The sequence below is a fragment of the Schistocerca americana genome, chromosome 3 (assembly GCF_021461395.2).
Source record: "Schistocerca americana isolate TAMUIC-IGC-003095 chromosome 3, iqSchAmer2.1, whole genome shotgun sequence".
In the NCBI taxonomy this organism is placed as follows: Eukaryota; Metazoa; Arthropoda; class Insecta; order Orthoptera; family Acrididae; genus Schistocerca; species Schistocerca americana.
Window position 1 is genome coordinate 736,609,146 of NC_060121.1, and position 12,666 is coordinate 736,621,811.

At 38.9% G+C, this 12,666-nt stretch overlaps 1 protein-coding gene across 1 annotated transcript in view; it reads left to right on the forward strand.

Moving 5' to 3' along the window:
- The first annotated feature begins 331 nt into the window (after positions 1–331).
- LOC124607096 (myosin regulatory light polypeptide 9-like) overlaps positions 332–12,666 on the forward strand; it is a 98,571-nt gene continuing 86,236 nt past the window's right edge. The window contains exon 1 of the mRNA XM_047139289.1: positions 332–530. Within this exon, the coding sequence (XP_046995245.1) occupies positions 498–530 (33 nt within the window). The 5' untranslated portion in view covers positions 332–497. The remainder of the gene's footprint in view (positions 531–12,666) is intronic.

Genomic DNA, 12,666 nt, shown 5'->3' on the forward strand with positions numbered 1-12,666 from the left:
TAGAACATACACAAGTAAACATGACATTACCTATATTAAAAATGGATTTCTGGGATAATAATTATCATCACTTGCATTAGTAATAATTATATTTGCCAGTTTTACATCATTAAAGAAATTACTTCATAAATTTTCAGCAAATAAGATGTATCAGGTTAAAATATTCTACAAGTCTGGGAACAGGCGCATGAAATTAGCAAACCGTCACAGGAGGGGATTGGAGTCTGGATGGGGGAGGAGCTGGAAGGCAAGAGCAGAAAAGAGGGGAAGTTACGTGGAGAGTGATTCACAAACTGAGTTGGAGGGGGTAACATCAAAAGTGCTGTTTCCTCCAAAAACCTCTGATTTGACTGCAAGCTGTGGAAAGTGACACCCAGGGTGTTCCAGCCCTTGAGTTTTTTAGTGCAGTGAAAAGTGCAGAAACCACCAAATACAGATTCATAGTAGAAGAAGAAACAGATTAGTTTCTGCTTTATTCATTCATCTGCATTTGAGCCATGGCTGATGCACCAGAGAAACCAAAGGAAAAAGTGAGTAATAATTTCTGGTTCAGCATAAATGTGAGATTCCAGATTTCTCCTACATTAAGCTACACTTGGTATCATCACAGTTCACAGGAAATTTGTAATGATTTTTTCAAAAATTGTGTTTCTTACTGACTATTTTCTGTAAAATATTATTAAGATATCTGATAATAAATCCTCACAGTAGATATGAAGGCTACAGTGAGTTACCATTGTTAGTATTATACCATATCTTTTCAAGTTTAAGTACTTTAAATTTTGAACTGAGATGGATGGACATAATATTGTGAGCCATTATCATCATAAGGTGCGTTATTTTGACATCGTTGCATCATTTCTTCCTGTTCCACTTATGAATTTTTAGTATTGCAAATAAATGTCATGAATTCTACAAATTGTTTTGTTCTCTCATGCCATTTGGCTATTTCAGAATAAAAATTCAGTTTTCACTATTAAGAGACTCATTGTTTTTAGCCATACATTTTATGTAAGATATAAAAGAGAATGATATAATGAGAAAATGAAACTCAGAGAACTAGTAGGAATAAAAGACTCTGAGACCTTCATTTAAACTGAATAATGACAGCTGCACCAAGAATGGTAATTTCTTCTTATATTTAATTCAACTTTTTGCATTTTACTGACTGACTAAAAACTTGCAAGTCATGCAAAACTATAGAAACAATCTAAAATTGTACCTACTGAAGTTTTATGCTGGTTGTTGATTGATAACAATTTAAAAACTGTTCATTCAATGCACTAAATGCTAGCTCCATCACTTTCTCAGATACCTGGTAAAAATCATGGCTTCTGTTCTTTCAATTGGTTATGATATGCCTATTTTGTATGAGCTGATTTTTATCATATTCCCCATTGCCCTTCCTGCAGATTTTACAGTTTTGCTGTTTTCTGACTTTTGTGCAATGCTTATTCATTTCTTCATATTCCTGAGAAGTATTTGTCCTTACCAAATTGTCTCCAGTTATAGCTCTCAAATTCTTTCTTCTTTTTGGACCACCATGAAAAAACTTTCATTGCAGTTTTGATTCACACAAATACTTATTCAGATGAGATTCTTAATCTGTATGTTACCAACTAATTCTGAGTGTGACATTTGTCTTAGGTCTCTCTCTTCCTTGTTTGATTATCACATCTTAAGTTGTTCTCTTTGTCTGAATTTTCTGCTGTTGAGAATTTAAAGGAACGATCTGCTTTACATAATAAAAAGTTTTTGATACCCAAGATCTTTTGACAGATATAACTGTCATCTCCAGACAGTTATATTTGTTGAAGTCTGTTGTCAAAAATAAAGATGAATCTATGTGGTCTTAGCTACTGAAAGTTTTCTACCAATTGTTCTTTTTGATTCATATGTCTTGCCTGAAAAACCTGAAGTAGTATATTATTCTATCCAACATCTACTAGCTTCATTCTGCTGTTATATTTCTTTAACCTCACTGTTTTAGTGAAACATAGTGTGAGATTGGTATCTTTTGAAACATATTTCATTCTGTTATTTCTGTAAGTGTCACAGTCACTTATAAGAGTGAATTTTTCATTCAGTATGTGTCGTAGCCACACCTAACACTGAATGAATTCTTATAGATATCAGAATCACTAACTTTCTTAGTGTTTCTTTGGTTTATACTATTAATGCCAATTGCTAATGCCACAATGAAAAATGTATGCCTAAATTCATTTTTCACTCTGTGCCACTGCCTTTTGTCTTGTATCAGCATTTCTTTCGTTTCACACCGGTACTCAGAAAATACATTTTCTTGTTCATAGTGTATCAATAGTATAATACCTCGCTCATTTTGTGAATATTTCTTTATATAATTTTGGTTCATTGTTCAGTAGTTTTCATTGCATGAGGACACCTGATGTTTTTGGTATTGAATCAATGTGTGTGGTATGCAGATAATACTAAATCACTTCCTAGTGACATAGTTCCACTGCAGTTGTTAGCTAAACTGTTTTCAGAGTGCAAAGATCCTCTATTACTTTGGAATTAATTACTTAGTTCTTTTGCACACAGTCTTACTCCCGCATTCAATAGTTTCTTTCTGTTGCCAGGCAGTATTACTATGCTAGATTTAGGCATGTATAGCAATGTGATCATGGATATTATACTTTCTTGAGGTCTGTTGCTCTTGTTTATTACATTCCTTTTAAAGAATGTAAGAGTTTCCATAATATGGATGAACAGTAGAGGGGAAACACCTGAGATTTTAAAGAGTGGTTTACATGAGATTCATTGTTTGTATCCTCTCAGGATTCTAAAGCTCTTTTCCATTGCAATTTGAAAGTCCCGCATTTGAGGTTGCCCTAAATATCATATCATATTTGATATGACAATGAAAATTGGTATGATAAGCACTTTTTAACTTTCCCACTACATCATACTTTCAATGTGGCAGCTTTTACTTCTACACTTACATCTATTTTCCACAGTCTGCCTTATGGTTTGCAGTGGAGGGCACTTTGTGCACTGCCGTCACTTCCCCCTTTTCTGGCTGAGACATGTACACTTCGTTTGAAGAATGAGTGCTGGTAAGCCTTGGTGTCAGTTCAAACCCCATTACTTTTATCTTCATGGTCTTTTTGCAAAATATATGAAGAAAGAAGCATTATACTGGTTGACGCTCAGCATTTTAACAGTAAACCATGCTGTGATGCAAAATGCCGCTCTTGCAGCATCTGCCACTGGAGTTGACTTAGCAGCCACTGGAGTTGACTTATTATCTCTGTGAGGTTTTTGCACTTATGAAATGAACCTGTAATGAAATATGCTACTCATCTTTGGAATCAATCCTATCTGGTGTGGATCCAAGACTGACAAGCAGTATTTAAGTATTGGTCAAACAAGTGTTTTGTAAACTGTTTCCTCTGTTGATAGACTACATTTCTTGGGGATTCTCCCAATGAATCTCCATTTGGCAACTGCCTTGGGCACAGTTAATTTTATATCACCATTCCACTTTAAATCACTCCATAAGCATCCTCCTAGATATTTTATGGAAGTGACTGCTTTCAGCAATTGTTCTGCAATCATGTAATCATATAATACAGACCCCATATTAGGAAAACAGTCTTAATCGCGATTTTTTATTTATTTAATGCTGACCGGTTTCAGCCCATTGCAGGGGCCATCTTCAGGGCAAACATATGGTCGACTGCTGGTGGTGTCACATCTACTGAGGTGTGGCAGGAGACTGTCTCCTGCCACACCTCAGTAAACGTGACGCCACGAGAAGATGGCCCCTGCGAGGGGCTGAAACCGGTCGGTACTAAATAAATAAAAAGTTGCGATTAAGACTGTTTTCTTAATACTGAGTTAATTTATAGCAGTCACTGTTTCTCCACAACAATGTTGTCCAAACATATAGTAAAGGTCTTTATATCTATGTATTCACATTAGATGACATTATTCAATTTTAAAACTCTTTGGAAGTATAAGCCCATATGAAATTAGTATCTTAACAGTTACCAACTGGTTCCTCATAGACAGAAAGTATGGGAAATGTGGATTATCATTTTGAGCAATGTGGAATTTTTGTGAGACAGGTTTTTACTGTGCACCCCTAATTAATTAGTCTATGAGGTGCAACAATAAAGTAATGAGACTGATTTTCTTTGCAAAATGTGGCAACCCTAGGCTTACGTAGGCACAATATCTTTGACCTTGGCCTATAAGCTGCTTCTAGTCCAAGCGGCACATTGATGCAACTGCACAGTCGTGAATTGTCCTGTAATAAGTTAACATGTGTTTGTGTCTCTCGTCATGGAAATGGAACCACATAATATTGCGCAATGGTATGCCATTTCTTATTGGGTGAAAACAAGACAACAACTTATGGTAAGCTTCAGAAGGCTTTTGGGGAGGAGGTTATGTCAAGAGCTCAAGTTTTTCGTAGGCATAAAATGTTTAGTGAAGGCAGAACGAATATTGAAGATGAATAATGCTGTGGATGCCCATCAACCTCGCGGATGGATGTCAACTTGGCCAGGGTGTGTGATCTCGTATGATCTGATCAAAGATTATCCGTGAAAATGATTGCAGAAGAACTGAACATCAGTCGAGAAATGGTTCATGTAATAATAACTGGAGATCTTGGTATGAGAAAGATTTGTGCAAAAATTGTCCTCAAAAATCTCACACCAGAACAGCGAGAAACAGGGGAAAATGTGACAGCCAATCTTTTAGAGCAAACGGAAATCAGTCCAGAATTGTTGAACCGTGTTATCACTGGTGATGAAAGTTGTTTTTTTCAGTATGATCCATAGATGCCAAAGTTCACAATGGTGCTCAAAGGGATCACCCAGACCGAAAAAGCTCGCATGTCAAAGTCAAAAGTGAAATTTGTGCTTGTGTGCATCTTTGATTCCAAGGGAATTTGTCATAAAGAGTGGGTGCCTCTGGACAAACAGTTAACCAATATTACTACAAAGAAATTTTTGAAAGAATTCATATAAGAGTTCTTCGTGTCCATGCCAACATTGCTGATAATTGGATTCTGCATCACGATAATGCGCCATCCCATACTGCTCTGTCAGTACAGCAATTTTAAACCTGAAAACAAATTTCAGTACTACCATAGCCACCTTATTCACCAGATATCGCTCCGTGCAACTTTTTTCTATTTCCAAGAGTCAAAACGGTGGTCAAGGGACACCAGATGTCCAAAAAGCTGTGATGAGGGTCTTGGAGGATATTACAGAAGCTGAGTTCCAGAAATGTTATAATCCATGGCAGAAGCACTGGAAAAAGTGTGTGCAATCAGAAGGGAACTACTTTGAAGGAGACAACACTAAACTTGACTAAAACGGTAAGCAACATGTTTTTTCACATCTGTCTCATTACTTTATTGTCACACCTCGAATGTCTAGTTGCGAAGTTGTTTTGTGAGAGTGTTTATTGATTGCTGTAATTACTTTGCCAGCCGCTGGTGGCCAAGCGGTTCTAGGCGCTACAGTCTGGAACCGCGCGACCGCTAGGGTCGCAGGTTCGAATCCTGCCTCGGGCATGGATGTGTGTGATGTCCTTAGCTTGGTTGGGTTTAAGTAGTTCTAAGTTCTAGGGGACTGATGACCTCAGATGTTAAGTCCCATAGTGCTCAGAGCCATTTGAACCATTTTGAATCAATTGCAATGCCCATTTAAACTTAGATCATTAATTTATAGGAGGAACAGGAGGGATCTCCATACTGATCCTTGAGGCACACTATATTTAATTAAATGATCACCTGATAAGCGTTCTGTGACAGTTTTAAGGCTTTTATCAGTGTGCCTGATGTTTTCTGCATGTTTATGATGACTCAGGAATTGATCCAACTACTGCACAAGCCTTGATCTACATGCTGTTCAAGCTATGATAGCAAAAATTTATGACCCGCTGCTTCCAAGGTTTTTGTTAGCTCAGTGTGTATTTCCATTTACTGTCTGTCAGGCTCAGTATACACTTAATAAATAGTACTTATTCTTGATCTCTTATTCCTGAATCTGTGTTGTTTCCAGAATGACATTTTCACTCTGCAGCGGAGTATGCACTGATATGAAACTTCCTGGCAGATTAAAACTTGCGCCGGACTGAGACTTGAACTCGGAACCTTTGCCTTTTGCGGGCAAGTGCTCTACCAACTGAGCTACCCAAGCACGACTCACGCCCCGTTCTCACAGCTTTACTTCTGCCAGTACCTTGTCTCCTACATCTACATCTACATCTACATCTACATCTATACTCCGCGAGCCACCTTACGGTGTGTGGCGGAGGGTACTTATTGTACCACTATCTGATCCCCCCTTCCCTGTTCCATTCACGAATTGTGCGTGGGAAGAACGACTGCTTGTAAGTCTCCGTATTTGCTCTAATTTCTCGGATCTTTTCGTTGTGATCATTACGCGAGATATATGTGGGCAGTAGTAATATGTTGCCCATCTCTTCCCGGAATGTGCTCTCTTGTAATTTCGATAATAAACCTCTCCGTATTGCGTAACGCCTTTCTTGAAGTGTCCGCCACTGGAGCTTGTTCAGCATCTCCGTAACGCTCTCGCGCTGACTAAATGTCCCCATGATGAATCGCGCTGCTTTTCGCTGGATCATGTCTATCTCTTCTATTAATCCAACCTGGTAAGGGTCCCATAGTGATGAGCAATACTCAAGAATCGGACGAACAAGCGTTTTGTAAGCTACTTCTTTCGTCGATGAGTCACATTTTCTTAGAATTCTTCCTATGAATCTCAACCTGGCGCCTGCTTTTCCCACTATTTGTTTTATGTGATCATTCCACTTCAGATCGCTCCGGATAGTAACTCCTAAGTATTTTACGGTCGTTACCGCTTCCAATGATTTACCACCTATGGCATAATCGTACTGGAATGGATTTCTGCCCCTATGTATGCGCATTATATTACATTTATCTACGTTTAGGGAAAGCTGCCAGCTGTCGCACCATGCATTAATCCTCTGCAGGTCCTCCTGGAGTACGTACGAGTCTTCTGATGTTGCTACTTTCTTGTAGACAACCGTGTCACCTGCAAATAGCCTCACGGAGCTACCGATGTTGTCAACTAAGTCATTTATGTATATTGTAAACAATAAAGGTCCTATCACGCTTCCCTGCGGTACTCCCGAAATTACCTCTACATCTGCAGATTTTGAACCGTTAAGAATGACATGTTGTGTTCTTTCTTCTAGGAAATCCTGAATCCAATCACAAACCTGGTCCGATATTCCGTAAGCTCGTATTTTTTTCACTAAACGTAAGTGCGGAACCGTATCAAATGCCTTCCTGAAGTCCAGGAATACGGCATCAATCTGCTCGCCAGTGTCTACGGCACTGTGAATTTCTTGGGCAAATAGGGCGAGCTGAGTTTCACATGATCTCTGTTTGCGGAATCCATGTTGGTTATGATGAAGGAGATTTGTATTATCTAAGAACGTCATAATACGAGAACACAAAACAGGCCTATAATTATTCGCATCTGATTTATGACCCTTCTTGAAAATGGGAACGACCTGCGCTTTCTTCCAGTCGCTAGGTACTTTACGTTCTTCCAGCGATCTACGATAAATTGCTGATAGAAAGGGGGCAAGTTCTTTAGCATAATCACTGTAGAATCTTAAGGGTATCTCGTCTGGTCCGGATGCTTTTCCGCTACTAAGTGATAGCAGTTGTTTTTCAATTCCGATATCGTTTATTTCAATATTTTCCATTTTGGCGTCCGTGCGACGGCTGAAGTCAGGGACCGTGTTACGATTTTCCGCAGTGAAACAGTTTCGGAACACTGAATTCAGTATTTCTGCCTTTCTTCGGTCGTCCTCTGTTTCGGTGCCATCGTGGTCAACGAGTGACTGAATAGGGGATTTAGATCCGCTTACCGATTTTACATATGACCAAAACTTTTTAGGGTTCTTGTTTAGATTGTTTGCCAATGTTTTATGTTCGAATTCGTTGAATGCTTCTCTCATTGCTCTCTTTACGCTCTTTTTCGCTTCGTTCAGCTTTTCCTTATCAGCTATGATTCGACTACTCTTAAACCTATGATGAAGCTTTCTTTGTTTCCGTAGTACCTTTCGTACATGATTGTTATACCACGGTGGATCTTTCCCCTCGCTTTGGACCTTAGTCGGTACGAACTTATCTAAGGCGTACTGGACGATGTTTCTGAATTTTTTCCATTTTTGTTCCACATCCTCTTCCTCAGAAATGAACGTTTGATGGTGGTCACTCAGATATTCTGCGATTTGTGCCCTATCACTCTTGTTAAGCAAATATATTTTCCTTTCTTTCTTGGCATTTCTTATTACACTTGTAGTCATTGATGCAACCACTGACTTATGATCACTGATACCCTCTTCTACATTCACAGAGTCGAAAAGTTCCGGTCTATTTGTTGCTATGAGGTCTAAAACGTTAGCTTCACGAGTTGGTTCTCTAACTATCTGCTCGAAGTAATTCTCGGACAAGGCAGTCAGGATAATGTCACAAGAGTCTCTGTCCCTGGCTCCAGTTCTGATTGTGTGACTATCCCATTCTATACCTGGTAGATTGAAGTCTCCCCCTATTACAATAGTATGATCACGAAACTTCTTCACGACGTTCTGCAGGTTCTCTCTGAGGCGCTCAACTACTACGGTTGCTGATGCAGGTGGTCTATAGAAGCATCCGACTATCATATCTGACCCACCTTTGATACTTAACTTAACCCAGATTATTTCACATTCGCATTCGCTAATAACTTCACTGGATATTATTGAATTCTTTACTGCTATAAATACTCCTCCACCATTGGCGTTTATCCTATCCTTGCGGTATATATTCCATTCTGTGTCTAGGATTTCGTTACTGTTCACTTCCGGTTTTAACCAACTTTCCGTTCCTAATACTATATGCGCACTATTTCCTTCAATAAGAGATACTAATTCAGGAACCTTGCCCTGGATACTCCTGCAGTTTACCAATATTACGTTAACTTTTCCTGTTTTTGGTCTCTGAGGACGGACGTTCTTTATCAACAATGATAATGTCCTCTCTGGTAAGCCGTCAGGTATTTTATCGTTTCGCCCAAGGGGGGGTCCCTCTAACCTAAAAAACCCCCGTGTGCACGCCACACGTACTCTACCTTCCAAACGTCACAGAAGCTCTCCGCAATATCCTTTCTTTCAGGAGTGCTAGTTCTGCAAGGTTTGCAGGAGAGCTTCTGTAAAGTTTTGAAGGTAGCAGATAAGGTACTTGCAGAAGTACAGCTGTGAGGACGGGGCATGAGTCATGCTTGGGTAGCTCAGTTGGTAGAGCACTTGCCCGCGAAAAGCAAAGGTCCCGAGTTCGAGTCTCAGTCCGGCACAAGTTTTAATCTGCCAGGAAGTTTCATATCAGCACACACTCTGCTGCAGAGTGAAAATCTCATTCTGAAAACATTTCCCAGGCTGTGGCTAAGCCGTGTCTCCGCAATATCCTTTCTTTCAGGAGTGCTAGTTCTGTAAAGTTCGCAGGATAGCTTCTGTAAAGTTTGGAAGGTAGGAGACGAGGTGATGGCAGAAGTAAAGCTGTGAGGATGGGGCATGAGTCATGCTTGGGTAGCTCAGTTGGTAGAGCACTTGCCTGCGAAAGGCAAAGGTCCCGAGTTCGAGTCTCGGTCTGGCACAAATTTTAATCTGCCAGGAAGTTTCAATCTGTGTTGTACTTTACCAAGGATTTTATTTTTGATATCTTATAACAAGATAAATTTGTAAAGGGCCTATAGTTATTTACATTATACCTCAGATTTTCAAAATCTCAGAAAAAAATACCTACTTGGAGTGAACAGTCACCTAACTGAGTCAGTGGTTCAATTAAGTTAAAAGTATTATTCTTTAAGATTGTTTATACAACACCTTAAATACCTACAGAGTTTTCTTTAATATTTGAGCCAAATTATTGCTTTTGTTACTTTGTCTAGTGTGACAGAGCTGATGTACACTACACTACAACATTTCCTTATTTCATATTTGTTAGGTTGAGTACAACTGTTTGTTTTCTTTCACCATATTTTCTGTGACTATACAAATTATTACTTGATTTGCTACCTCTAACATTTTTGATACTTTTTTCATTTTCTTGTGATGTGATAGTATAATATTTTTACATTATGTTCTGCTTCTACCAATTTCTTTGTAATGTTCCACTTGGTTTTTGCTTTATTTCTTGAGCTGTAACATGTTTTCATCATCTTGCATTTTTCTCATTTTTCTTGTTACTTGGATTGATATTTTGGAATATTATTTGAAGTATATCATTGTAAAATTATTCAGCTTACATATTTGTGTATTAGTCTCTCTTATTCTGGCAGAAAAATTCATGTTCCACTTGCGATGAAGACATGCTTCTAGAATACTCCTTATGGTAACAGTTTTCAATGAAAACACTATGTTTTAAGTGGTAGGTTATGATATCAGAAAATTAGTTGAATTTTTTTCTTAAAGTCTTAAAGCTGGAGTTTGTGAGATTCCCCAGGGTTGCACTACACAAAAGACTCAGCTAGTTGGGTAGCAGAATACTTGTGGAATGCACATGAGGGGTTTTTAGAGTAGGCAGTAGTTTGAGGTACTATGATAAACACTTACCAGTCAATACACAGCAAGGAAAGACAGACTGTATTCATAGTAAAGCCACTTTGTGAAATTTTATCAGTAAGTTGTTCAGATATTCATAACCAAGTTCCCGAATTTATTGGCCTCCAGGAAAGTTCTCAGACTCAAATTATTCCCAGAACTGAAAGCTGAATTAAACCCAAAGTGGAAAGCTCAGAGACATTCAGCAAGTCATGGAACATGTATCAGAAAGACAGATTAGAGGCCATAGGAGGGGGAGTGTTCATTGCAGTTGACAAAAATATTGTTGCAAGTGAGGTTGAAATTTAGTGTGACAGTGAAGTTATCTGGTCACTTATAAAAGGCCTTGGTGAAACCAAGTTAATTGTTTGATGTTTTCATTGGCCACTCAGTTCCGCTGTGACAGTTCTGAAGGCATTCAAAGAAAGTTTGCGGCCATTTATGTGTAAATACCTAGATCATGCAATACTTGTCAGAGGCGACTTTAATGTACCCAGTACAGATAGGGATGTCTATGGATTCATTGAAGGGGGTACAGACAGACAGTCATGCAAAATACTTCTGAACATAATGAGATTTTTCACTCTGCAGCGGAGTGTGCGCTGATATGAAACTTCCTGGCAGATTAAAACTGTGTGCCGGACGGAGACTCGAACTCGGGACCTTTGCCTTTCGCGGGCAAGTGCTCTACTGACTAAGCTACCCAAGCATGACTCACAACCCGTCCTCGCAGCTTTACTTCTGAACATGTTTGCTGAAAACTATCTTGAGCAGCTATTCCAACAGCCCACATGCAATGGAAATACCTTAGACTTTGTAACTACAAACAGGGCGGACCTTATCAACAATGTCAGTATAGAAATGGGGACTAGGAATTATGATGTCATTATAGCTAAAATGGATATGAAATTTAATGAATCAGTCAAGAAGGCTAGGAGAGTGTCTCTTATAGAAGGGGCAGATAAGCCTTTGTTTGCATTTCACATAGGCAGCCAATTGACATCATTTAGTTCCAGTGAAATGGACACAGAGGAATTATGGGCAAAGCTTAAGCAGATTGTAAATCATGGTCTGGGGAATTATGTGCCTATTAAGTGGATTATGGATGGAAAAGACCCATTATAGTTTAATAATGAGGTTCAGAAATAGCTGAGAAAGCAGAGGCTGTTGAACTCTTGGTTCAAAGGAGAATGCACAAATGATGAAACCAAGTGTTAGTAGAGATTCATGTACCTGTGAAGAGATCTACGTGCAGATTATACAACTACTACTACCTTCATAATTTAGTAAAACATCTGGCAGAGAACCTGAGAAAATTTTGGTGCTATGAAAAACTGCTAAGTAGGTCTAAGGCTTCCATCCAGTCACTTGTTGACCAGTCTGGTGTGGCAGTTGAAGGTAGCAAAATGAAGGCCAAAGTTTAAATTTCACGTTTAAGAAATCATTCACACAGGAAAATCATACAAACACACATTGCTTGACTGCCGAACAGACTACCATATGGGCAACAGAGTAATAAGCATCCCTGGCATAGGAAACAACTGAAAGAGAATCAAAGCAAATAAGACATCCAGTCCAGATGGAATTCCAATTGGTTTTTCAAAAAGTATTCTACAGCATTGGTCCCTTACCTAAATTGCATTTATCATGAAACTCTCACCCAGCACAAAATCCCAAACAACTGAAAAAAATGCAGGTGACTCTTGTATATAAGAAGTGCAACGCATTCTCAGTTCTAATATAATAAATTTTCTTGAGGCCAAGAATCTTTTGTCTATGAATGAGACATTTAGAAAGCATTGCTCATACGAAACTCAGCTTGCCCTTTCCTCACAGGGTATACTGTGAACTATGGATGAAGGGCAACAGGCAGACTCCATATTTTCAAGAAAGTGTTTGACACAGTGCCCCATTGCAGGCTGTTAAAGAAGTTACAAGCATATGGAATAGGTTCACAGATATGTGGGTGGCTTCAAGACTTCTTAAGTACTCAGTATGTTGTCCTCAATGGTGAGTGTTCATTAGAGCAAAGAGTATCATCAGGAGTGC